Genomic DNA, 27,895 nt, shown 5'->3' on the forward strand with positions numbered 1-27,895 from the left:
GGTGTTTTCCCAAGGCAGCTCAGCTCAGGAGCTGTGGGGCCCCAGCACAGAGTTCACGGCTAGTGTAAACAGACAATATTCCAACTGGATCAATGGACATTCAGTCTCAAACACCAGGAGCTGGGGTTCGGTTGTTTTCTAAAGCCTTGAGCAGCCTTTAGGAAAACACTCCCAGCTTGCTCACATTGCTGCCGCTGGAAATCCATGCTCACATTAAGGGTTACAGAATTGTTAAACTCCCATCAAGGAGAATTGTGAGTAGCTCTAAGGCTAATTAGTCCTTTTGGTGTGACCACATCTTGACAAAAAGTGAGCAATTGACTTGCGATATGAAGGAACGCTTACACTGGGATCTGAGTGGGAAGCTGACCCCAGAGTTTTCTCTGGTAATAACCAGGCAGCCCCAGTTATAATTGCTTCCCAGCATAAAAATATGTTTTCTTGGACTGGGGATATGATTCATTGGGTATAGTGCTTGCCTTGCATACACTGAACTGTGGAGTGGTGAAAGCCGGTGATCCCAGCACTTGGGAGGTAGAGGCAGGAGGGTCAGAAGTTCAAGATCATCCTTAAGCTACGTAGAAAGTTGAAGCTAGCCTGGCCTTGAAACGTTTCAGGACCTAGGAAACGATCCGCCTGGGTTCTGGGGTTCCCAAGAAGCAATGGGCGGAGTCAGAGCCAGGGCACCGCCCCTGCGCCTGCCCTCTGCTCCCGCCTGCGCGAGAGCCCGCGCCGCACGCACACCGGCTTGCGCGGTCCCGCGCGGGGAAGGCTTCCAACGGCTGCGGCGCGGACATGGAGTCGGACCGCACGACCTCCGAGCCCGAGGCCGCGATCGGGAGCGTCAGTCCGCCAGCGGAGCAGGCCGACCCAGCCACCCCGGGGGACTTGGCGGCCGCGGTAGCCAAGGGCCTCGCGTCCCCGGTGCGCTCCGTGGTGGCCTCCCCGCGCCCCGTGAAGGGCAAGGCGGCGCGGCGGCGGCTCCAGCTCCCACCGGTCTCTCAGGCCGAGGCTGGCGACGAGGAGCCCGTGTTCGCGGTAGCCGAGGACCAGGAGGAGGCGCAGCCCCTGCCACCCCTCTGCGCATCCCCCATGAGGGGCATGTGGCGCCGCGAGAAGGTGGCTCTGTACTGCGACCAGGTGCTGCAGGGCTCGAAGGTGCGAAGCCGCAGAGGGACAGCCAGCTCTGGGGAGGCCGGGCCCCTCCCACAGCGGGACAAAAACAGGCTCTCGGATTCAAGGGGTACAGAATGGCCACCTTGGCCACCTTAGACCGGACCCTCAGCTCCCGCCCCAGAGGAAATTGTCGGTTAAAATGACACCTCCTAAGCCTGAGCCTACATCTTACTGTTCACACACCTCGGTGTCCACACCCCCTAGTGCCCACACATCTTACTGTTCACATCCAGTTTGTTTGTTTTCCGAGACAGTTTTTCTGTGTACAGTCTTGGCTGCCCTAGAACTCACTCTGTAGACCAGGCTAGCCTCTAACTGCAATCCACCTGCTTCTGCCTCCCAAATGGTGTTAAAGGCCTGTGTCACCACCACCACCTGACAAGAGTTTTTAATCTCATTTTATACTATTAGGTAGCAGTAGCAGTTTGGGCCCGAACATAAAGCTGAGATTACCCTGGAATTCTAAAAATGGGAGCTCATTGGTTAAGAACAGTTGCTGGTCTTGCAGAGGACTCGAGTTTGGATCCCAGAACCGACACGGTACCTCACAGCCATCTTTAACTCCACTTCAGGGAATCCCAGATCCTCTCCTGACCTTCTCAGGCACCAGGCATACACGGTGGTGTGCATACACACATACCCATAAAATAAAATCAAGCCTACGGTGTAATGAAAATGATGGCTCCCAGTCCACAAGCCACGATGTAGACAGGTGTTTTGTATGGAAGACACCTGTTAACGCCAAACAGAACAAATAGCATATGTTTTTTAAAAGGGTATAGCAGAATTTGTGTACAAGTCTACTCGTTGCAGTGGTTATAAAGATGTAAACATAGTGTAGTGACTCGTGGCTTTGTTTCTTTTATTTATTTATTTTAGTTCCTCTTACTCTGTAGCTCTGGTTTCCTAGAATTTGTTAAGTAGACCAGGCTGGCCCAGGACTCACAAAGATCACCTGCCCCTGCCTCCCAGATGGAGGCATATATCTGCAATCCCAGTACTCTGGAAACAGGAACCTAAGATTCAGGAATTTAAGGTCTGCCTAGGTTACATAGTGAGGTAAGAGTAACAGGAATCAGTGGTAGGGCTTGAATGAAGGACTGAAGGTGAGTCTTGGTCTGATACACACACCCTGCTTTTATCGACACAGTTCCTGCACTCTCAAGAGACAGGAAGGAGAGGGGGACATCGCGTATGCTGAGTGGGTAAATCTCTTTAATTGATTTTTTGTGTTTATGACAGCTTATGAAATTAGTTTTAGTTTTTTTAAAAAAATCTATGAATTTTCTAGTTTTTTCACTGTTTAATGTTATATTGGTTATATTTTCAAATAAAAATATTTCTTATAACCTTCTATATATTTGTTGATGTAAAAAACATTCAGTTAACTTTTTTTTTTTTTTTTTTTTTAGTTTTTCGAGACAGGGTTTCTCTGTGGTTTTGGAGCCTGTCCTGGAACTAGCTCTGTAGACCAGGCTGGTCTCGAACTCACAGAGATCCGCCTGCCTCTGCCTCCCGAGTGCTGGGATTAAAGGCGTGTGCCACCACCTCCCGGCCATTTAAAATTTATCATCAGTGTGTGTGCACTGTGTGTGTAAGCATGTGTGTGGCTGTATGTGTATCCTACGTGTGTCACAACACACAAGGAGGTTGGACAGCTGGTAGGAATCACTTCTCTCCCTCCACCTGTATGTGGGTGCTGGGAATTGCACTTAGATCTCAGGCTTGCTCTGCACGCGTTCTCCCCTCAGCGCTGTCTCTCCAGACTTGCATTTCTCTAGACAGCTTTGTCTTCTCTTTTGTTAGGCAGAGGATGCAGATGAAGCTATGAGTAAGTACCTGTCAGAAAAACTGAGACTGAAGGACAAATGGCTTGGAGTCTGGAAGAGTAACCCCGAGTTATTCTTTGAGAAGTATGAAGAGGCCTCCATCCCTTTCGTTGGCATACTAGTCGAGGTAAATTTTGCTTGCTTTGCTCTTTGAATGAAATTAGCAGCCCATTGTATGATGAAAATGTGACTGTATTAATCTTGAGCTCTAATACTCATACAAATACTAAGCAGATGAGCATGTGGAAGAAGATAAAGGTGAACACTAGCATACATTTGCTTAGGGGCAATTAATAGTGAGAGAGGATCTGGTAGCATCGAACAATAATTATTAACCCAATTGCAATTCCCCAAATACAGTAAAATAGCAGAACCGTATTTCTTGCCAGGCATGAAATCCCTGTACTAGGGAGGCAGAGGCAGGAGTTAGGGGCCAGCTTGGTCTACACAGAGAGAGCCAGGACAGTAGGGTGGCACAGAGAAACTATCTCAAAACAAACAAAACAACAAAGATGTATTTCTTGAAGAATCAGTGTTTGGCTTTCACAAATAGTCTATTACGTCCTTTTATTTATGTGAATTATATACTTCGGTTCAAATGAGGAAAGAGAATTAGATCAGAAAACTGTTGTCAAACTTTGACCTTTTCAGTAAGACTGACTTCCAGGCCATCACCTGAGCTTAAAGATAATTATCCTATTATTATGTTAATAGAATATTATTCTATTAATTATAATATTAATAGAAATTAATATTAATTAATATTATACTCATTATTGGTGCTCCAAGAGTTTTGTTTATTTGCTTGGTTTTTCAAGACAGGGTTTCTCTGTGTAGCCCTGGCTGTCCTGGAACTCACTCTGTAGACCACGCTGGCCTCAAACTCACAGAGATGTCTGCCTCTGCCTGCCGAGTGCTGGGATTAAAAGTGTGCACCACCACCCAGTTTCTTTTTTTACATTTTTAAAGTTTTGTGTGTGTGTGCGCACTCATAAATACATGTATACCACCGTGCGTGTGTTGAGGTCCAAAGGCAACCTTTAAAAGTCGGTTCTTTCCTTCCATTGTGGGTCCTGGGGCTCAAACCCAGAGAGTTAAGCTCATTGGCAAGCCCCTCAACCCGCTAAGGCATTTTACCAACCTAGATAGATATTTCAAATATGTTGCTGTGGTCACAAGAAAAACCTTGAGACTTATCACATGGGATACTGCTTGAGAGCAGTTAAGATACGTGTAGTGTGGAGAGGTGAGTCGCTGACAGCTTTTCAGCCAGTCTCCAGTAATAGAGAGTGGAGGAACGTTAGAGTCTTGGGATAATTAAATTTTCAAAAATACTTCACTAGTTTTGGAGATGATATATATGTATAGTTTAGTTTTTTAAGAATTTCTCTATGTCCTAGAACACGCTCTGTGGACCAGGCTAGCCTTAAACTCACAGAAATCCACCTGTCTCTGCCTTCCAAAAATGCTGGGATTAAAGACTTATGCCACAACAGCCTGGTTAGTTTGGGAGATATTTCTATCTTCAGATTTTGAGCAGTTCTTGCCTGAATCTTTAATGTTGGATAAAGTGAGTATAACTGGACCCCATCATTGACATTAAAATGTGGGTATATTTTTTAGTAGTATAATTTGGGACTTTTTGAATCAAGTCTTATGTGGAAATGTCACATTGGTACACAATATACTACTGAAAGAAGGGGTAGGTTCCCCTCCCAGCAAAGCTCATGAGAGCCCCACACTCCAGCAAACTTCCCAGTACTGCTGAGGTGCTGTGGGAATGTGCACTACATGGACAGGGCCCTCCTAATTGTTCGCATTTATCTATTTGTTTGTGTGTGTGTGTTTGCATACATGCACAACAAGCCAGATAACAACTTGTGAGAGTCAGTTTTGTTCTTCCTCTGTGTGGGTCTCAGGCTTGGGAGAAAGCGTGCTTACGTTCTGAGCATCTCACCAGCCCTGCATTAGCTTCTCAAAAGTCCTCCCGAGGTCTAAGGTTTTACATGAAATACAATATATTCATTATTTAATTTGTCTTTTCTTTCTTTTTTGTTTTTATTGTTTGTTTGTTTGTTTGTTTTGAAACAGGGTTTCTCTGTGTAACAGCCCTGACTGTCCTGGAACTTGCTTTGTAGACCAGGCTGGCCTGGAAATCACAGAGATCTGCCTGCTACTGCCTGCCAAGCGCTGGGATTAAAGCTGTGGGCCACCACTACCTGGCCTGTCTTTTCTCTCTCTCTCTCTCTCTCTCTCTCTCTCTCTCTCTCTCTCTCTCTCTCTCTTCTTTTTTAGACAGTGTCTCACTGTGTAGCCCTGGCTGACCTGGAACTGCAAATATAGCCCAGGCTGGCATTGAACTCATAGAGACCACCTGACCCCTGCCTCCTGAGTGTGGGATTAAAGGTGTGTACTACCATGTCTCTTTCTTATTCTGAAAATATTAATATTGCAAATTATATTACTGTCAGGCGCTCTGTGTTGCATGGGCTGTTCAAGGAGAGTCACCCCAGAATGCTAATTTTAGGCTCTCTAGCAGCAGGGAGGAACAGCTTCTGTGACCTGAACAGAAAGCATATTTGTTGATTGTACACAAAGGTCGCATTTGGGGTACACCAAGTCCCTTATACCAAAGCCCCTTTGATCTATATGCTCCCTGAAGGAAATCAACACATCCCACAACCTTTAGTCCTTATTGTCTACTGTCTGCAGTACCCGATAATTCAAGACCTCTGAGTGTGCCTGGATAGGCTTGTGACCAAAGCTATGCAACAGATGGAAACCTTAGAAACTATAAATAGAAAACAATCATTGTTCTCTACTATGATTTCTTCAAGGTCTAGGTACCTTCATCAAACACTAATACATTCTACTGTTGCCCCAGATACAGTAAGAAATGACTGTTACATTCTTTATTTGAATTTTCTATATTTATATTTTTTCTTCTTTTTTATTGATTTTTATTGATCTCTACATTTTTCTCTGACTGTTACATTCTAATGTTTACAATAGATACAATGACTCTACTAGATTCCCACTAAATATTACTTTAGAATATTTTATTTGTGACAGGGTCTTGCCCTATTGCTCTAGCCTGTCTTAAACTCAATATACAAACTCAATATATATTGATATAATTATATCAATTATACTGGTGCTCCTGCCTCTGGTTTCTGAGTGATGGAATTCCAGACACACAGGGCACACACAAACATACCCAGATACTTTAGACACCTCTAGGAGCTGCTAACCCCCTTTTAAATAAAGACAAGGCAAGGTGGTGGTGGCAGCACACACCTTTTATCCCAGCACTTGGGAGAAAGAGGCAAGCAGATCTCAATGAGTTTGGGGTTAATCTGTTCTGCAAACCAAGTTCTAGGACAGGTAGGACAGTTAGGCAGAGAAACCCTCTCTCGAAAAACCAAAAATAAACAAACAAGCAAAGACAAGTTTCCATTCAGTAGCCCAGGATGGCTAGGAACTCACTATGTAGCAAGACAAGTCTCATATTTATAGCAATCCTCCTGCCTCAGCTCTCAAATTCTGGGATTATAGATATGAACCATCAAGCTTAGCATGCTAATGTCCCATAAGTGCTAATGTCCTCTATACATCAGAGGGACAGGTGAAATGGGAAAACAAAGAAAAGGTAGAATCACATATGGACTGAGTCTAGTTGTTCAGAACGTGGCAGTTGACCAAGTGAGACTCCCGGACCTTGTGACCTCAGGCTGGACAGTTGTCTGCTGCTGCTGTTTAGTCTTCCTGAAGTCAAGTCTCAGCAGTGCGGCATGGTGTATTTTGTTCTGCAGTCACAAGAATTTATGCCTATGGACCCCAAACTGTCATTCTTCCTAGAAACCTGTTACGGGTGTGTGTGTGAAGGGGAGCACATACACACTAGGGACTGTGCCCCAGAGATTCACAAGTTTTAGGCAAACACTGTACTACTGAGTTACACCTCAGTTCTCTTATTTTTGTATTTTTGCCACAACAAATGACCACAAAGTTGTATATTAAGTGTGTTAAATTACAGATCTCGTAGCTTAGTAGATCAGAGTGTGTGCCTCGTGTGTTAAATTACAGATCTCGTAGCTCAGTAGATCAGTGTATGTGCATCGTGTTAAATTACAGATCTCGTAGCTCAGTAGATCAGAAGCATGTGTCTCGTATATTAAATTACAGATCTCATAGCTCCGTAGATCAGAAGTGTGTGCCTCGTGCCTAACAGAGCTGACAGTGAAGCGCAGGCTGAACTGCTGACTTTTCTGGAAGCAGGGTTGGGGGGTGGGGATCTGTTTCTGTGCCTTTTCTGACTTCATTGTCTGGCTTCCACATTATCTGGCTTGTGGCATTTCCCTTCATCCTCAAGTTGAACAAGAAATATCTTTCTGACATTGCATCATCATGGACCTCTTCAGGCTGGAGAGGTTGCTCCTCTCTTAAGGGACTCGTGGGACAGGCATGACCTGGCTAGGCCATCCAGAATAACCTTCCTTTCTGTCCTCCAGTGTAATCTGTCTGCAAGGCCAGTTTTGCTATGATGGCAAATTCACAGGCTCCAAAATCAGGGCCTGAGCATCTGTAGGGGACATTGTTTTACCCACCAAGGTTGGACATTGAACAAAAGAACTTGGAAAAACAGTACTTGTGTTTCTTCCAGAGGACCCACATCAGACAGCTCATAATTGCTTCTCACTCCAGCTTTAGAGGGATCCAGCATTCCCATGGGCACCTGTGCTCACATGTACATCCCCATACACATAATTTAAAGTACAGAAAGACTTTATCTTTCAAGGTGGTGGTGGCTTGAATGGAAATGCCCCTGTGGGTTCATGTGTTTGAACAGTTGGTGGCACGGTTTTGGGGAGGTTATGGAAGATCTCTGTATGTGCTTTGGGGGCTGAGAGCCTCATGCCAGGTCCAGTTCACTCAGCTGCCTGCATGTGGTTGGAACTGTGGTTTCTTAGCTTTCTCATCCAGTGCCATGTTGCCTCGCCTCTCCCACCTTTATGGACTCGCCCTCGAAAACGGGAAAGCCAACTAAACTCTCCCTTCTCTAAGTTGCCTTGGCCATGGTGTTTTATCACAGCAGCAAGCAGGAGCTAATACAGATGCTCACTGTGACATTCAGGAAATTTGAAAATTGAGGAGCTGGCAAGATGGCTCACAGGTCAAGGCAGCTGCCTTGCAAACCTCATCGCCTGAGTTCAAGCTTGAGAACCCAAGTAAAGCTGGAAGGGGAGACCCAACTCCACAAAGTCATAAAGCTAAATTTATTCAGCCCAAGGACTTCTTAATGTCCTTTTGGTGTTTGAATGCCCTTTCTTTTACAAACAATATAATGTAAACAATATTTCTTAAACATACCTTTGTGGCAAAATAACAATTTTTTGTTGTTTCTTGTTTGTATGTTTGTTTTTGAGACAGGGTTTCTCTGTGTTGCTTTGGAGCCTGTCCTGGAACTAGCTCTGTAGACCATGCTGGCCTCGAACTCACTAAGATCCACCTGCCTCTAAAGGCTTGTTCCACCACCGCCCGGCAAGAAAAAAATTTAATATTGTTCCATGGAATCCAAAAGCCTAGTAACTCAAAATTAGAAAACTAATAAATAATGTGGGAGGAAAATGGACCTGGTGGTGCAAACTTTAATCCCAGGACCCAAGAGGAAGATCCAGGGGAATCTCTGTGAGTTCAAGGCCAGCCAGGGCCACATAGTGAGACCCTGTCTCAAAAATTAAAAACAGACAAAAAAATGCAGAAGGACACATGTCTTAGGGTTTCTTTTGCTGTGGTGAAACACTTTGACCAAAAGCAACTTGGGAAGGAAAGGGTTTATCAGGCTCACACTTCCATATCACAGTTAATCACCAAAGGAAGTCAGGACAGGAACTCAAGCAGGGTAGGAACCAGGGGCAGGAGCTGATGCAGAGGCCGTGAAGGGATGCTACTTACTGGCTTGCTCCTCATGACTTATTCAGCCTGCTGTATTATAGAATCCTGGACCACCAGCCCAGGGGTGGCACCACTTACAATGGACTGGGCCCTTCCCTAACAATCCCTAATTAAGAAAATGCCTTCACAGGCTTGCCTGCGGCCTGATATTATGAACGCTTTTTCTCAATTGAGGCTTCCTCCTCAGATGACTCTAGCTTGTATTAAATTGATATAAAACAAGCTGGTGGGGTTCTTGTTCAGTTAAGACATCCGAGCTGGGGCGTTGGTGCAAATTGTCTTTTCCTGTGTGAACATGGTGCGGACCAAAGCAAACAACATCCCGGGAGCCTACAGAAAAGTGGTGGCTTCTCGAGCCCCCAGGAAGGTGCTTGGCTCCTCCACCTTTGTCACCAATTCTCATCGTGTTCGCCGAGAAAAGCTGAAAATAAGTATGCAGGAGGGAATCCAGTTTGTGTGCATCCAACTCCAAAGTGGCAAAAGGCATTGGAGAATTCTTCAGGCTGCCTCCTAAAAATCCTGAAAAAGAGAAGCAGGTTCCTGAGGAAGCAGGATGCAGTGGCTTAGGGACATCAAAGAGAAAAGCATGTCCTTTGCCACCTGATCACCCGGATGACGAAAATGAATAGAACTTACTCATCTGATATTCTGGGATGTAAATTTGGGTAAATTTGTTTGTTTATTTGACTTGTTGACTGCACATTCATGTAGCCATTCAAAACAATTGGCTGTAAAAAGGAAGGATTTTTATAATTTGTAAATTAAAATTGCATACTCGGATTTATAATGTAATAAGATGCTTCTTTTACCTGTTAAGTTTCTTGCTAAAATCAACATTGCATGATGTTCTAATTACTAATCTACTGTCTTTGAGATTTGCTTAGATCTTTTTTTTCTTTTTTTAAAAAATATTTATTTATTTATTTATTTGTTATGTATACAATATTCTGTCTGTGTTTATGTCTGCAGGCCAGAAGAGGGCACCAGACCTCATTACAGGTGGTTGTGGGGCCACCATGTGGTTGCCGGGGGAATTGAACTCAGGACCTTTGGAAGAGCAGGCAATGCTCTTAACATCTGAGCCATCTCCTCAGCCCCCTTGCTTAGATCTTTGTACTAATACCATATTATGGGCACTTCATTATTGAAATAGTGCCAAATTGTTATGGCTTGTTTGCTTTAAAAACTCAACTTAGTCTTTTTCACATTAAAAAAAACCAGTATTAACTAAATAAAATAAAATAAAAATAAATAAACAAGCCAACACAACACATTCTCTTGTGAAACTTTAAAACCAATACCTTTAAGGAGGCACTTGAAACCAGGTGGTGGCGCATGCCTTTAATCCCAGCTCTGGGGAGGCAGAGGCAGATAATCTCTGTGAATTTGAGGTCAGCCTGGTCTACAGAGTGAGTTCCAGGACAGCTAGGGCTACAGAGAGAAACCCTGTCTGGAAAAACAAAAACAAACCTGCTGGTTTTAGTGTTTATCCAGAATTATTCAGCATGTTGATTGCAAGAAAATTCCTAAGAATTTAGAAGATACAACACTCTGAGCAGCTTATACATGGGAAATCGTGGTGGCCTTTGTACGTTTGCAGTTACCTCCTTATGACATTTATCCTAGGTGACTTGTAAGCCACGCCAGAACTTGTCAACTTGTTTCAAAGTGACAGTTTCTGTGGCTGAGCCCTTTTCTTCTAACATTGCAAACATCCCGAGGGACTTGGTGGACGAGGTTCTGGAGGAACTGGAGTACAGTGCACCTCTCCTGGAAGTGTATCCAGTTGAAGGACAAGATGCAGATGTCCGGGACATTGCTCTGGCCTTGGAAGTTGTGAGGTAACAGGGCTTTCTTACTGGTGGAGTTGAAATTGCTGTTTCTAGCAGCTCATTTCATACATAAGTTCTGCGCACATAAACACTTTCCTTTTTTTTTCAAATATTTATTTATTATGTATACAATATTCTGTCTGTGTGAATGCCTGCAAGCCAGAAGAGGGCACCAGACCTCATTACAGATGGTTGTGGGCCACCATGTGGTTGCTGAGAATTGAGCTCAGGACCTTTGGAAGAGCAGGCAATGCTCTTAACATCTGAACCATCTCTCCAGCCCCCACATAAACACTTTTCTAATTTACTTGAGACTGATGAATTAAATCAACCTGTTCTTAATTAACATAACCAAATCGTACAAGTTGCATAATGAAAGGTTTGCTCTGTTTTTATCTTGTACTTTATAAAAATTGAGTTTGGAAAAGTTACAAGCCAGGTGTAGGGCCACACGCCTTTAATCCCAGCAGCCAGGAGGCAGAGGCAGGGTGATCTCTGTGAGTTTGAGATCAGCTTGGTCTATATAATGAATTCCAGGCCATTCAGTGCTTCATAGTGAGACCCTGTCTCAAATAATTTTTTAAAAAGGAGTTCTAGAAGCTAGGTGTAGTGACAGGCACCTGTGATCCCAGCATTGGGGATGTAGAGGCAGGAAGATCTGGAATTTAAGGTCCTCATCAACTGCCCAGGAAGTTTAGGGTCATCCCAATTTAAACGATGCCTTGTCTAAAAAAGAAAACAAATTCTAGAAATGATTGATCGCTATTATTCGTGTTTAAGCATCTGTTTTAGTTTCCTTTCCATTGTGATAAAACACTGACCAAAAGCAATTTAGAGGTTGAAAGGGTTTATTTGGCTGACACATCCAGGTCACAATCTATCTCATAAGTGAAGCCTGGACAGAAACCTGAAGGCAGACACCATGGAGGAACACTGCTTGCTGGCTCCTGAAGAAGACTCTTGCTTAACTAGTTTTCTTATACAGCACTGGGCAGCTAGCCCAGGGAATGCTGCCGCCCACAGTGGGCTGGGCCCTCAGGTCAGTTAACAATCAAGACAATTCCCCACAGACATGCCCACATACAAGTCTGATCTGGGTAGCCCCTCAACTGATATTCCCTTCTCAAGGGCCACCAGGCTGTGTCAAGCTGATAGTTAAGTAACCAGGACAGCATCTGAAATATATTTGATTTCATTTAATATATGAGGACATTACAAAAACAAAACAACAAAACACTAAATGTCATTGTCTACAGTGTGATTGGTTGTTATAAGCAGACTTCACTTGGACAGAGCTATCTATGAAGAAAAGGGTATTTATTACATGTTTGTCTTTCTAAAGTTATTTTCCCATATAAATTGTGTTAAATTTTGCAAATTTTCTTTGTTGAACAAAGTCATAGCTCAAATCTATGAAAACATGAATTTTATAATCTTACTTCCGGAAACATTATTTTCCTATCTGTAGTAGTTTAAGATACAGTTCAGCCACTTAGCATTTGAGGTTTGATCTCTTATTAATGGTTCATTCATAGATTATTTCAAAACATTATCCTTAAGAAAACTGAGATGTGAGCTGGGGAGATAGCTCACCGGTAGAGAGCTTGCCTAGCATATGAGGCCCTGAGTTCAACTCCTTTGCGCTGTAAAAAATGAGGTATGGGGCGATGAAGATGGGGGTCATGGAGATGGCTTGGTGCTGAGCCTGATGGTGAGCCTGGTCAAAGCTGAGTTCAGCACCCTGGAGTTTCCTGGGAAGGAGGGCACAGACTCCCATGGCTGCTCTGATTTCCAGCTGCACACTGTGGTGCACAAATTAGAGTATACACATTAAATAAATGTAATTTTTAAATTAAGATTCATAGAGAGTTTTGAGATGAATTTTTAGAAGCTTCTAAACATGGTCTACACGTGTTAGTCACTGTCATCCTAATTTGGTCTATTGTAGGTTTTTCTATGATTTTCTTTGGAGAGACTGGGATGATGAAGAAATTTGTGAGAATTATACTGCCCTTATTGAAGAGAGAATTAATCTGTAAGTAGAGTTGAGAAAGCGCTGAGCCACTTCTGAGGGAGGCACGTATAACTGCATTGTTATTTCCAGGTGGTGCGATATTCAGGATGGGACAATCCCTGGCCCCATCGCGCAACGCTTCAAGAAAACTCTGGAGAAATACAAAAACAAGCGTGTTGAGCTCATCGAGTACCAGAGCAACATTAAAGAAGACCCGTCTGCAGCCGAGGCCGTCGAGTGCTGGAAGAAGTACTACGAGATCGTGATGCTCTGCGGGTTGCTGAAAATGTGGGAAGACTTACGCCTGCGGTAAGGATTTGTTCTACTGAAAGAGCCACAAAGAGCGCCTGGTTATTCTTGTGTGGTAGCGTTTGGCCCACAGATTGGCTTGGTTAAAATAGTTCAGGAAGCTAGACGTGATGATGCACATCTACAAGCCCAGCATGTGGAGATGGTTGAATGTAAATTTCCCCATTTAAAGACAATCCCTTAAAAATGGTGGTGGTGGCACACATCTTTAATTCCAGCACTCAGGCAGGCTAGCCTGATCTACAAATCGGGTTCCAGGACAGCCAGGGCTATTTCATAAAGAAATCCTATCTTGAAAAACCAAAGAAAGAAAAAGGAAGACAAAGATGTAGAATGTAAGGGCTTACATTCCACTATCTAAGAGATCTTGTTGGCTAGGTATGGTGGCACACACCTTTAATCCCAGCATGTAGGAGGCAGAGGCAGGGGGATCTCTGTTAGTTTTAGGCAAGTCTTGTCTATATGCAGAGTTCTAGGCAGCCAGACCTCCATAGTGAGACCCTGTTTCAAAAAAGCCAAAATAAATAAGTAAAGAAATAAAAAATGAAGGCTCTTGTTAGATTGCTCTCAAATTGCTTATGGTCAATAAACGTTGGTGGTTTACTAAGTTAAGATAAGATAGGTTGAGTTTTTCCATGTTAATTCACCCACAAATATTTTCTACTATAGAGTTCATGGACCCTTCTTTCCAAGGATTCTGAGACGTAGGAAAGGGAAGAGAGACTTTGGGAAGACTATAACACACATCGTAGCAAAGGTGATGACGACCGACATGGTAAGAAACATTCTTCCGTGGTCACTTAGGTGTGCTGCACAGCGTGGAGGAGTCGTGCCCAAGGTAGAGCTCTTGTATGACGTGGTGAGGATGCCTCGGTTCTTCCTTATGCCCGTCTCAGTGTTGGCACCCGATACTAAATAAGCACTGAGAGCTCTTCACAGCGCCCTGGCCTTGTTGCCAGTGCAGCCCACGAGAGGCTGCAGACAGGGAAACAGAGGGACAGTCTCGGCTCTTCACACCTCACAGATTTCAAGATGGAGACATGGGCAAGTAAAGGCAGTAACAGCTACGACACAGCCTAAGAAATACTGCAACAGGGTTATGTACAGGGCCAGTTTCAAAGGATTTTGACAGTGCCAGCTGGGAAAATGAAGCCCACTGAAACCTGGTTATATATCAGATAGGTGAACTCTGGGGGAATGTGTTTAGTCAGTCTCTGAACAAATACAAATTGCTTTGAGACCAAAAGTAAATGGTGACTTGATGCTTAATAGTGTTTCCCAGCCATCTCTTTGGACTGCTTTGCTTGGTCTCTGTACTCCCCTGGCTTTCATAGTCTCTAGATGCTTTCCCCACTGACCTCTCAATGCCCAGTTTGTCTTTTCCTGCACTGTCTTGTCCTGTTTATCAGTTATAACTTCACCTGTTTACAGTCCAAAACACATATACACAGGCCAGGTGTTTGTTCTCGGCCTAGACCTACTCCAACCTGTTACTCCTAAGCACTCCAGTGCCTGCCTGTGATTAAATTCAAGATATTTATGCACTGGCTTGCTCATGTTCCAGAACTCTGTATTCCAGTAAATGGTCCCAGCATTGGTTTAGTTGCTAATTACAGTTTTTCAGGAGTTACTTTAATAGTCCCAACCAATCGCCTTTACACATAATTTAGCCTTGTGTGGTTGGTTTTTTGTTGTTGTTTTGTTTTGTTTTGTTTTATTCTTTGGGGGCCTACCACCCAGCTTCCAAATAAGTACACGGAGAGTTATTCTTGCTTACTTCTGAATGCCCAGCTTAAACGTGGTTTGTTTTCTAATTTAAGTTATCCTATTTCTCTTTAACTACATTTTGCCTCTGGGCTTTTTACTTTTCTTTATTCTATATATCTTTCTTTCCTTCTTACTCCGTAGCTGGTTAGGTGGATGACTGGGTGGCTGGCCCCTAGCGTCTTCCTCTTCTCCTTTTCTCGCTCCTCACTCTCTTCCCTCAATTTCTCCTCCTTTTTATTCTCTCTGCCTGCTAGCCTTGCCTGTTTCTCTCTCCTGTCTAGCTGTTGGCCATTCAGCTCTTCATTAGACCAACCAGGTGTTCTAGGCAGGCAAGGCAACACAGCTTTATAGGGTTAAACAAATGCAACACATCTTTGCATCATCAAACAAATATTCCACAGCATAAACAAATATAACATGTCTTTTTTGTTTTGTTTTGTTTTGAAACAGTTTCTCTGTGTATCTTTGGAGCCTGTCTTGGAACTCACTCTGTAGACCAGGCTGGCCTCAAACTCACAGAGATCCACCTGCCTCTGCCCCCCAAGTGCTGGAATTAAAGGTGTGTGCCACCATTGCCCGGCTGAGTCACTTTTTTTTTTTTTTTGATTTTTCGAGACAGGGTTTCTCTGTGGCTTTGGAGCCTGTCCTGGAACTAGCTCTGTAGACCAGGCTGGTCTCGAACTCACAGAGATCCACCTGCCTCTGCCTCCCAAGTGCTGGGATTAAAGGCGTGCACCACCACCACCCGGCTTCTCTTCCATCACTTGTATTCTGCTGTTCATGCTTGCATTTGTGGTTTCTGATCTTTTTCTCATGATTTCTGTTTCTATAATTACTTTGGCTTGTGTTTTCTTTATTGTTTCTATTTCAGTTTTCAAGTCCTGAATAGTTTCTTTTATATGTGTATGAGGAATTTATGATGCATCTATAACATAATATATACTTACTAGAATTTAGGCTTTACATAATAGTGAGTCAGGTTTGGTGACACATGCTGGTAATCCTAGCTATTGCACAGGCTCAAGCAGAAAGAGAGCAAGCTCAGGACCTCATTGGGCTATTGTGAGTTCCAACCCAGCCTGGCCAACTTAACATGGCCCTGTCTGAAAAACTGAAAGAAAGCTGGGGTGTAGCTCAGCAGAAGAGCATTCACGTGATAGAGGGAAGCTCTGGGTTCAGTTTCTAGGACTAGAAAGAGAGAATTCCAAACTGCATACAGTAGATGATGATATGATTTACTGGAAATTAATGTACGCATAAAGAAATATTAGAAGAGAATAGCTACATAAAGTTTTTTCAAGATAAAAATTTACAAGTTAAATTTTTTTCTTCTTCATTTGCTTTGTTTGTTTGTTTTGGTTTTGGTTTTTCAAGACAGGGTTTCTCTGTAGGTAAGGAGCTTGTCCTGGAACTCTCTCTGTAGACCAGGCTGGCCTGAAACTCACAGAGATTCACCTGCTTCTGCCTCCCAAGTGCTGAGATTAAAGGCATGCACCACCACTGCTGAACATAGTAGATGTTTTTTTAGAATATAGTTTTAGTTTCCAAATTCTGGATTTGAAGTTAATTATATCAGGGCATAATTGCACATATCAATAATTTTAGCAATTGAAAGGCCTGGCAGGAGGATTGGGAGTTCAAAGCCAGCTGGGTTATACAACAAGACCCTATCTTTAAAAACATAAATAAATAAATAGGCTGGGTATGGTGGTGTATTTACCACTCCAGTTGGTGGTGGGACCTAGAAGGGTGGAGCGAATAAATGAGGTGGGCTGACGTATCACACAATGGCCAGCCTTATTTAGAGCCTCAGACAATGCTTTAAGGGTTAAGCAGAGTCACATGACAGTCACAAGGACAAGTCACACATGGCAAGACATGTTTTTCCATAGAGGCATATACACAAGTAACAATAGCCAGCTCTAAGAATAATCTGAAGTGAACGCTCTCCTGAGGGGCATGAAAGCCAAGGACAAGTCCATATTTTGGAAGAAACTGAAGGGACAAACTCTTGTCTGTTTTCTTAGAGTTTTCTTTCAAATACTCAGAAATTTCATATGAACATGTCTCCATTCTTGGACGATGTTCCAACAGTGGTGCATATCTTTAATCCCAGAACTCAGGAAACAAAAGTTGGAGGATCTCTGTGAGTTCAAAGCCAGGCTGGTCTACCCAGAAAGTTTCAGGTCAGCTAAGACTACAGAGTGAGATACTATTGGCAGAGGCTGCTCATTAGTTCCTGGCTGCCCAGATCCAAAATAATCACACAGAAACTATATTATTTGCAATAGTCTTTGGCCAATAGCTTAAGCATATTTCTAGCTTGCTCTTGGATCTTAAATTAACCCATTTCTATTACTTTATATTTTATTACGAGGTTTGTGGCCTACCGGCAAGGTTCTAACCAATAGCTTGCCTCTTTCTCCTCTGGTGGCTACACAGCATCTCTCACTCTACCTACTTTCTCCCAGCATTCAGTTTAGTTTTCTTGCCTAGCTCTATTCTGCCCTAATATAGGCCAAAGCAGCTTCTTTATTCACTAACTAATGATATTCACAGCATACAGAGGAGAATCCCATGTCAAGATACTATTTCAATAAATAAATAAATAAACAAATGGATAAATAAATGTCATTGCTTTTTATGATAAGTAATGAAGTTCCTTCTCTATCCTTAAAGCAAAGCATTAGTACTTTTTTCTTTGTAACTCTAGAATCGTCAATTTATAAAAGTGATCATTTCCCCACAATTAGAAGATTATTCTGAGCTAAAGAGAACAAGGCAGAGCTATAGATGGTTCAGTAGGAGAGGGCGCTGACAACCTGGGTTTGTTCCCCAGAACACACAGGGTTATTGGAGAGAAACAACAGCCACAAGTTGTCCTTGACACATGTGCTTTCATGCATGTGCATACACATACACACACACAATCAACTAAATAAATGTTTAAAAAAACGTAGAACTAGGCACGGTGGCACACGTCTTGATCTCAACATGAGACAGGATCTCAAGTTCCAGGATAGCCTGGGCTACTTAAGGAGACTTTGATTTAAAAAGAGAGGAAAGGCCGGGTAGTGGTGGCGCACGCCTTTAATCCCAGCACTCGGGAGGCAGAGGCAGGCGGATCTCTGTGAGTTCGAGACCAGCCTGGTCTACAAGAGCTAGTTCCAGGACAGGCTCCAAAACCATAAAGAAACCCTGTCTTGAAAAACCAAAAAAAAAAAAAAAAAAAGATGACTTGCGGGAGGTCCTTCCGCTCCTCCAGCCAATAGCCGCTGAGATACCAGCCCATTGGGGCGTGGTCTCTCTCCCTTTAAAAAAGCTTTTACTTCCCTTCTTGCTCTCTTTGCTTCCTGCTCCGGTTCCAGCGACTAGACTCCTTCCTGATTGCGCAGGGGGCTGTTGTCTGGGACGGTTATCTGTAAGTTTTTTCCCCTTTAAATAAATACCACCCTATTAATCATAATTCCAAACTGGTGTGGCATTGTTTGTGACTTACGCCTTCAGATGACAACAGAGAACAGGAAGGAGGAGAGTAGGGGGAGGAGAAGGTGAGGTGGTGGTGACAGCAGCAGCGGAGGGTGGTTGGTCCATAAGAAAGCACAGGGTCCAGTGTCCCTTGCCTTTTGTCTAAGGCTTGACCTTGGACCATTCACCTAATCTCAATGCTCAAGGTAATGTAGAAAATGACTTCTGGCCTGTGATCCATACCCAGCCCTGATAGAGGAATAATCATTTGTGATTATGAAGAAAATGTCATCCTTGATTTAGTGACAGGATGGTACTGGTCACCAGGTAAGTCTTTTGGAGAACATGATGTGTCCAGGAAGTGTATTCAGGTGGCCCACTGCTTTCCTTTTCCTTTCCAGGTAAAGAACTTGTCTTCAGACACACTTCTCCAGCAGCACGATGATCTGAATCTGGCTTTGGACAATTGCTACAGTGGAGATATAGTAGTGATTTTCCCAGGAGAGTATCAAGCTTCAAATCTTGCTTTGCTGACTGATGACATCACTATACAGGGTTAGTAGGCAAGCCCTTGCAGTTTTTCTTACAGCAACATAGACTTGCCAGACTGTACTGGTAAGCATATTTAATCAAGAAACCAGGAACCAGAACAGCTTATCCTTCTCAAAATCCCTATGTGCCTTTTACAGCAAAGACCATATATTGCTTATGCTGATCTCAAATTTTTGGGATCAAGTGGCCTTTCCCGAATAAGCTTTGTGAGTGACAGGAACTACTTGGTACACCATGATTCCCAGTGGTTCATCATATTTTCCTTTTTGGTAGTGCTTGGAATTGAACCAAGGGCTTTGTGCCTGCTCAGGCAAGCCCTCTACCAGTGTGCTATCACCCCAGCCAATAGGCATCGCATTATTTTATACTCCTCTGTATATTTGTACCTAAATTTGTGTTCTGTTCACTTTGAAAGAGGAGTATTCCCAGTGTCTGGTGAAAAGAAAATAACGAATTTACATTCTACCTATGAGTTTTGAAAATTCAAGCAAATTTTCACTATAACAGTATTTTACCAAACAATGTGGATAATAAGGATTACTTAAGTACTTTAAAACTCAAAGAAATGCAAATAAAAACAACTCTGAGATTCCATCTGTAAGAATGGCCAAGGTCAAAAACACTGATGACAATTTATGCTGGAGAGGTTGTGGGGTAAAGGGAACACTCCTGCATTGCTGGTAGGAATGCAAGCTGGTATAGCTCCTTTGGATGTCAATGTGGCGATTTCTCAGAAAATTAGGAAACAGCCTTCCTCAAGGTCCAGTAATACCAATTTTGGGTATATATCCAAAGGATGTTCAATCATACCACAAGGACATGTGTTCAACTATGTTCATAGCAGCTTTGTTTGTTATAACCAGACCTGGAAACAACCTAAATGCCCCTCAACCAAAGATTGGATAAGGAAAATGTGGTACATTTACACAATGGAGATGTAGCTTTCTTGATGTTAAATTTTGGACAACTGCTTTGGTTAGAGCAAAATTATTGGTATGAATAATCTGATTCTCTGTCTCGTGTGTGTGTGTGTGTGTGTGTGTGTGTGTGTGTGTATGCAACTTTTTTTTTTTTTTTTTGGTTTTTCGAGACAGGGTTTCTCTGTGGTTTTGGTTCCTGTCCTGGAACTAGCTCTTGTAGACCAGGCTGGTCTAAACTCACAAAGAGTGTGTATGCAACTTTTATTGTTAGATTCTCTCTCTGGTTTTTTGTTTGTTGGTTGGTTGGGTTTTTTTTTTTGTTGTTGTTTTGGTTTGGGTTTTCTCTGTGACTTTGGATCCTATCCTGGAACTAGCTCTTGCAGACCAGGCTGGCCTCGAACTCACAGAGATCCACCTGCCTCTGCCTCCTGAGTACTGGGTTTAAAAATATTCTCTACCACCACTGCCCATGGGTTCTCTTCCTCCACCATGTGAGTTCTAGGGATAGAACTGTGGTCAACAGGCCAGACAGCAAAGTACTTTTACCTGCTGAGCCATTGTTATGGTCATTAATTACGGTTTTGAAAGCAAGTTAGATGTAGTACATTTTGTGTCTTAGACATTTGTACACAGTTATTGATTACATGAGAATGTGTAAGATTTAGAAGCTGGGTGTCTACCTCATGCCCGTAATCCCAACACTAGGAAGTTGAGGCATGAGCTTAAAGCCAGCCTGGGCTACATTGTGAGTTCCAGGACAGCTTGGGTTAAAAGTGAAACTCTGTAATTTTGTAATTATTGTTATTATAACTAGTAAGATGATTATATTGAATAAATATTGTAAGTGTAGTTAGACTGGTTATAAATATAGATTTCAACATCAAGTCACCAACTTAATATTATTTTAGAGGCGTGGACAGGGAGATGGCTTAGAGGATAAAGGACTCACTGTGCAAGCGAGAGGGTCCTGAGGTCCCCTGTGCCCACACAACTAGGGGTGGCAGTGGGGTACGTCTGTGACCCTGGAGCTAGGGAAGTGGAGTCGGCTATACCCTGGAGACTTACTGGCCAGATAGTCTAATTGAAACTGTGAACTCCATGTATAACAATAGACCTTCTCTCAGACAATGAGGTAGAGAATAGTGGGGGAAGATACTTAACCTCCACATGCACAGAGCACAGCTACATACATTCACTCATGTGAATTCACAAGATCCCTTTATAGATAGCCATTTAGTTAAGAGTGAATGTTTGTATATATGTGTTGTATTATATATGTGTGTCTATATATAAAACTAGATAAAAATAACAGAAATAACATATTATTGAATCACTAAAGAACTTTAAATTATTGGGTTACAATTTGTTTTTGTCTCTGCATCAGGAGTTGGAAAGAGAGAAGAAATTATGATTACTTCTGAACCTTCACATGACAGTTTTGTGGTATCCAAAGCAGATAATGTAAAATTAATGCAGCTCTCCTTGATACAACAAGGGACAGTTGATGGCATTGTGGTAGTAGAGTCTGGTCACTTGACTCTGGAAAACTGCCTGTTAAAGTGTGAAGGAACAGGAGTGTGCGTTCTTACAGGGGCTTCGTTGACAATCACAGACAGTGAAATCACTGGCGCCCAGGTATTCCCTACTAGAAACAGTATAGCTTTATATGGCTGTGTGTGATAACTGGGAGTGATCATAACTTAAAAACAAAATATAACAGTGGTGTGCATATCTGGGCATGTGAGTGTGCATCTGCACGTCTCATGGAACATGTGTAGAGGTCAGAGACAGCCTTGGGTATGAGTCCTTGCCTTCTACCTTGTTTGAAACAGGGTGTCTATAATTAAAATTGTCTTGTTTTTATTATTTGTGTGTGTGTGTGTGTGTGTGTGTGTGTGTGTGTGTTTGTGCAAGCTCAGGCTTTGTGTGCTTTGTTTTCAAGTACATGCACATATCAGTTTTCAGTTATTGCTTCCATGGGCTCTGAGTGCTGTTCACTGCTGCTGTACCCACCAAACTAGTTGACATCTGAGCATCTAGGGCAGTGGTTCTCAACCTGTGAGGTACAACCCCGAGAGGGTCACATATCAGATCTTTATTTACATTAAGACCCGAGAGTGTCGCATTATCAGATCTTTATTTACATTATGATTCATAACAGTAGCCAAATTACAGTTACAAAGTAGCAATGAAATAATTTTATATTTGAGGGTCATCACAATGTCTGAAAGTGTTATAGGGTTGCAGCATTAGGGAGGTTGAGAACCAGTGATCTAGACCTCCTCTCTGCCTCCAGTATCACCACAGAAGCACTGGACTAGACAGCACATTCTCATGCCCAGCTTTTCCACTCGTTCTTATGGTTTAGATTCGGATTCTCATGCCTACACAAGTGTTTTTCCAACCAGTCCCCAAAAGACTGTTTTTATCTTTCCACACAACTAGATTAACTCATCTCAGTAAGCGGGAGACACAGAGCTAGAAAGCTACCTCATGGCTAAGAGTGCACTGCTCTGTCTCCCAGAAGACGTGTCAGCTCTTCTACAGAACCCACACAGGGAGCTCACAGGTGGTTTGGCGCCTTCTGTCTTCTGTGAGCACCTTCAGTAGCATACATGTGTGTGTGTGTCCACACATAAACAAGCATGTGTATAACTAAAAATAATGTCAGGCATGGTGGCATACACTTGCAATTCCTGCTGCCAGGTGGAAACATTTTGTAACTTGCATTGTTTGCTTTGAATTTCAGGGTGCTGGTGTTGAACTATATCCTGGGAGCATAGCCATTTTGGAAGGGAATGAGATTCATCACTGTAATAATCTCAGAACCAGTGACAGTTCCAAAAGCACCTTAGGTGGTGTTAACATGAAGGTATTGTCTTAGCACTTTATTTTTGTTTTGAGGCCGGGTCTCACTATGTAGCCCTACTAGCCTGAAACTCCATGTAGATCAGGTTAGCCTTAAACTCACAAAGACTTATTACCTGCCTCTGCTTCCTGAGTGCTGGGGTTAAAGGTGTGCCTTAGTTCATACTGGAGAACTATTGTAAGAGTTTTAGATAGTCAGGTCTTAGTTCCCTTTGCTGTGGCTGTGATAAACACTCTGACAAAAGCAATTCAAGAGAGGAAGAAGGGTTTATTTAGTTCATGGTTCAAGGACACAGTGTGGAGGGGGGCAAAGCTGCTGCAGGGTCAAAACAGTAAGAGCCAGAGGCAGCTGGGAATATTGCATCCACAATCATAAGTAGTTAAATGTGTATGTTTAGCTCAATTTCTCCTTTCTGTGGAGTCTAGTACTTAACCCCAAGGAATGGGACCACCTTTTAGGATAAGTCCTCCCATCTCTATTAACCCAAGCAGTATATCCCTCACCAGCACAGCCAGAGGCTAAAGAATTCCTCTGGTATGCCTGGAGGCTTAGTAATTCTCTCTAGTTAAAATTAATATTTCACAAATGTTAAAATAGTAGTAATCTTGTTTAAATGCTATTTCTATTTTTTTACATTAATTATAAACTGATTGGCCCATTACCTGAGGCTTCTTATTAACTCTTATAACTTACATTAGGCCATTATTCTTATCTGTATTAGCCACATAGCTCAGTATCTTTTTCAGTGGCATAATCACACCTTGCTTCTTCTGTATCTGGACAGGACTGCAGAGGGAGCTTCCCTCTTCCCAGAATTCTCCTGTTCTCATTGACCCACCTCTACTTCCTGTCTGGTTGTCCCACCTATACTTCCTGCCTGGCTACTGGCCAATCAATGTTTGTTTAAAACATAATTGGCAGAATATAGACAATTGTCCTGCACCACTTCTCCCTCTTTTTTTTTAAACAAGAACATCCATAATCCATTTTTTGGGAATGTGGGTGTAGTTTTCCAGGCTACTTCCTGCTGGTTGGGAGTGCTGATAGTCTTATGGGGACCTAAAGAAAATTTAGAATTGTGATCAAGTCCTGACTGGAGTATCCTGTGAGTCTTGATCATCTCAGGCAGCAGTCTTGAATCTGTTCTGGATGTAGAACTCTGACATCTGGGTCATCTATTCCTACCAGAGATTTCTTAGGGGGTCTTCCTTGATCAAACCTGATTTTTCTTAACTCAGGATGAATCTACAGCCTCTCATTTCCTGTGGAAACAAAAGTAAAATCTCTTCTCCAAAGTAACATATCTTTTGACTTTAATTGTGAAGTCAAGGTATTTTCAAAATACCTATCTTGGATTAATTCAGCAGCATTTATAAGCAAATATCTTTTAGTAGCTGTTGCTCCTTCCTCAGCATTCAAACAATTCAAAGAGAGCATAATAACATACAGTATCAAGATTCTCTGTGTATTTTTCATCTTTACATGGCTTTATTTTATCTATTTCTTTTTTGATTTATTTTTTATGTATACAGTGTTCTGACTGTATATGTTGGCAAACCAGAAGAGGGCACAAATGGTTGTGAGTCACCATGTGGTTTCTGGGAATTGAACTCAGGACCTTTGGAAGAGCAGTCAGTGAGTGTTCTTAAGCTCTGAGCCATCATCTCTGCAGCCCTATTTCTTTTATTTTTACTTTTACTTTTAGAGACAGGTTCTCTGTATATCTTTGGATGTACTGGAACTCCCTCTGTAGACCACGCTGTCTTTGAACTCACAGAGATCCACCTGCCTCTGCCTCCCAAATGCCGGGATTAAAGGTGTGTGTCACCACGCCTTGAACTCACAGAGGTCTGTTTGCCTCTGTCTTCCAAGTGTTGGGATTAAAGGTGAGTGCCACCACATCCAACTACTCTCTTTTTAAACTTTTTCTTTTCTCTCCCAAGCCTGAATATATATTTTTTTAATTTATTTATTATGTATACAACTTTCTGCCTCTGCACGCCAGAGGAGGGCGCCAGATCTCTTTACAGAGGGTTTGAAGCCACCATGTGGTTGCTGGGAATTGAACTCAGGACCTCCGGAAGAACAGACAGTGGTCTTAACTTCTGAGCCATCTCTCCAGCCCCCTGAATATATTTTTAACACACTGTAAAACATTTAGAGGTTTTCTTCGACTTTGAATCTTTCTTTTACAGTATATCTCTCTTTTTCAGACCACATGAGTCTTTAATTTGCTAAGCAATATGGCTAGAATTAAAGCCGTGGCTTTGACGGCTGGATGCAGCCCATTCCTTAGCTTTCTGAGATTCCAGCCTCATAGTGGAGGTTCTAGCCAGAGCCATGTTTATTGCCACAACTCTATGGCATTTCAAGGTTCGCAGTCAGCTTTTCATCAACACCATTTAAGTGTTTCATGGCAGGACCTCTTTAAAGAGCTGCAAGGTTTTTCAGCTAAAGCTGAGTCAGGAAGCCTCTCTTAAATGAGAGCACTTGTCTCTAGCGAGCAGAGCCTATCTGAGAAAATGATGCTATCAATAAGCTATGTTTAACTCTACTTTTTTGTCTAGAATTACTTCCCAAGCTCTGTCAGGCTTTATGTGGATGCAGTCGTCCACACATTGAGCACCATTTGTTGTCTGAGGTGAAGTTTATGTCCTGCCCAGTTCCCACAGTCATTAAGTCCCAAAGAAATCACACAGAGGTCTACATTAATCATAAACTGATTGGCCCATTAGCTTAGGCTTTTTATTAACTCTTATAACTTACATTAGCCCATTATTCTTATCTGTGTTAGCTACATGGCTCAGTACCTTTTTCAGCATTGTAGTCACAACTTGCTTCTTCTGTTGTATGGACAGGACTGCCGCTGTTTCTATTTTAAAAAGAATCGTAGACATAATAAAATAAATGATAGGTGATAGGACTCAGACCTGTCCCGGCCCCCACAGTGGAAACTTCACTCGGTGGTTATGCATACATACTAGTGAGCACTCCCACTGAGTTTGTCCCCATCATATTTTGAGACAGTTGGCCTGGTCGTCTATAGCCTAATCAGATCTTAAATTATAGTCCTCCTGAATCAGCCTTCTGAGTAACTGAGGTCACAGGCCAGTAGGCCCAGCATAAAGTAATTTTGAATATGAGAAAGTAGATGGACTTTGCTCTTATGTAATAAGAGTTTTCATTGGCAAGATTTGTAATACAGTTTTGAAAGTAAAGCAAATAAAGTATTGTGGGCAGGCCTGTAATCCTAGCACTTAGGAGGTAGAGCCAGGTAGGCCAGGAGTTTAAGACCACCTTTAGCTACATAATGGGTTATAAATGAGATTGTGTCTCAACTATCCCACCACAAAGCAAATTAAGAGAATAATATGATAAACACTTTTGAGGTGAAATATAGTATGTATTCCTATAAATCCCAACACTCAAGAGGCTGAGGAGGGAGGACTGGTGTGAATTCCAGGCCTGCCTGAATAATATAACAGCAGGGTAGCCAAAGGTATATGAGGAGACCCTTTTTTGGAAAGAAAGGAGGGGAAGGAAGGAGAGAAAGGAGGGCTGGGGGCGGGGAAAACTAGGCGTGAGGAAGGGAATAAAGGCTACTCTTGGCCAGGTGTGGTTACACACACCTTTAATCCCATTACTCAGGAGGCAAAGGCAGAGGCAGGTGGGTCTCTTAGTTGGGAGCCAACCTGGTCTACCAGTGAGTTCCAAATCAGCTGAGGCTACCTAGGAAGACTTTGTCTCAATAAAAGTCAGATTTGGGTTTTCAGAATATATTCTATAGCAGACCACCTCTCTCACCAATGCCCCTGCAGGTTTTCAACATCAGTCAGATAAGGAAGAATGGTACATGGAAGATCGATTTTGAAAAGCCTAATATATCTTAAAACACCTTAAATTTCATGACAATTGGTGTTTTGCCTGCATGTATGTCTGTGTGAGGGTGTCAAAAGCCCTGGAAATGTAGATACAGACAGGGTGAGCTGCCATGTGGGTGCTGGAAATTGAACCTGGGTGCTCTGGAAGAGCAACCAGTGCTCTTAACCACTGAGCCACTTCTCAAGTTCCATTTTGTTGCTGTTGTTTCTGTTCTTAAATAATTCTCAGTTGTTCAGAAATATTAGCTTGTATCAGGACCACTCTTAACCACTCTTGCAGAGGTACACCCAGGTTACCAATTCAGTAGGTGTAGAGTAAAGCCTGAAAATTGGTCAGTTTCCAAGGGGACGCTAAAATTGCTGGCCACTCCCTAAAACATAATCCCACGGCTTACAGTAACCATACAACAGCACAGCACTGACATCGCGTGGTCGCTTGCTGAAACTGCAGTATCCTGCCAGAAAGCAGAGGCAGGATTGCAAAGAACAGCAAACAAAATTCAAAATCCCTGTAGATCTTTGAGCCTCACACCTCAGTGAGATGTAGTAAACTAGATCCCGTCCAAGTTCCCTGTGTAATATGTTAACCTGAAACACATTCTGTATCTGCAAGAAATGAGTGAATGTACTCCATTATCATTGTTCAGAGAAATAGAGGGCATTCCACTTAGGTGGCAGCCTGTCTTTACCAAGTCATGCTGTTTCATTGACCTATTGTATTCTTCTGTAACACATTACCTAGAATCATTTCGTGCTTGATTATGCTGTAGATATTAACAGGCTGCATCCCCATCTAGAATTATATGTATCAGTTTGGATAAAAACTATAATACACATTTGTTTGGCACTAACTCTTGTAGCTTTAAAAACCCTGGTGACTTCAGAGTAAGTTCCTGTGCGGTCTTATTAGCTCTTGTTTTCTTTGTATCAGAATTACTGAATAGCTGACTTTCTCCAATAATTTAACAGGTTCTTCCAGCACCCAAACTGAAGATGACTAACAATCATATCTACAACAACAATGGCTATGGAGTGAGCATTCTTCAGCCATCGGAACAGTTCTTTATTGTAGCAGAAGCAGCTCTCAACAAAGGGGCTGCTTCAGGAGATAAAAAGGATGACAAAATCCTCTCCAAAGTCATGCAAACTCTGAATGTGGAAATGAACAACAACAGGATAGAAGCAAACCTAAAGGGGGATATTAGGATAGTCACTGGCTAAGGCGTCTGGATAGCTGTTCCTATTTTATAGTTCAGAAATGTAATAAATGATTTATCTCACAGAAATTGTAGTTTAAATTCAAAGATTAAAACATTTAAATGC

General features: G+C 42.6%; 1 protein-coding gene and 1 pseudogene across 1 annotated transcript; both read left to right on the forward strand.

The window, feature by feature from the left end:
• Positions 1 to 754: 754 nt before the first annotated feature.
• Shcbp1l (SHC binding and spindle associated 1 like) lies at positions 755 to 27,895 on the forward strand. Its single transcript, XM_075988244.1, has 10 exons — positions 755 to 1,158; positions 2,983 to 3,132; positions 10,587 to 10,801; positions 12,741 to 12,827; positions 12,897 to 13,115; positions 13,785 to 13,890; positions 18,752 to 18,905; positions 21,207 to 21,457; positions 22,572 to 22,694; positions 27,542 to 27,895. The coding sequence occupies exons 1-10, from the start codon at positions 796 to 798 to the stop codon at positions 27,791 to 27,793; spliced, it is 1,920 nt and encodes a 639-aa protein (XP_075844359.1). The 5' UTR covers positions 755 to 795; the 3' UTR covers positions 27,794 to 27,895.
• LOC142858254 (PCNA-associated factor pseudogene) lies at positions 9,222 to 9,589 on the forward strand (annotated as a pseudogene).

The sequence above is a fragment of the Microtus pennsylvanicus genome, chromosome 10 (genome assembly GCF_037038515.1).
Source record: "Microtus pennsylvanicus isolate mMicPen1 chromosome 10, mMicPen1.hap1, whole genome shotgun sequence".
Classification (NCBI taxonomy): domain Eukaryota; kingdom Metazoa; phylum Chordata; class Mammalia; order Rodentia; family Cricetidae; genus Microtus; species Microtus pennsylvanicus.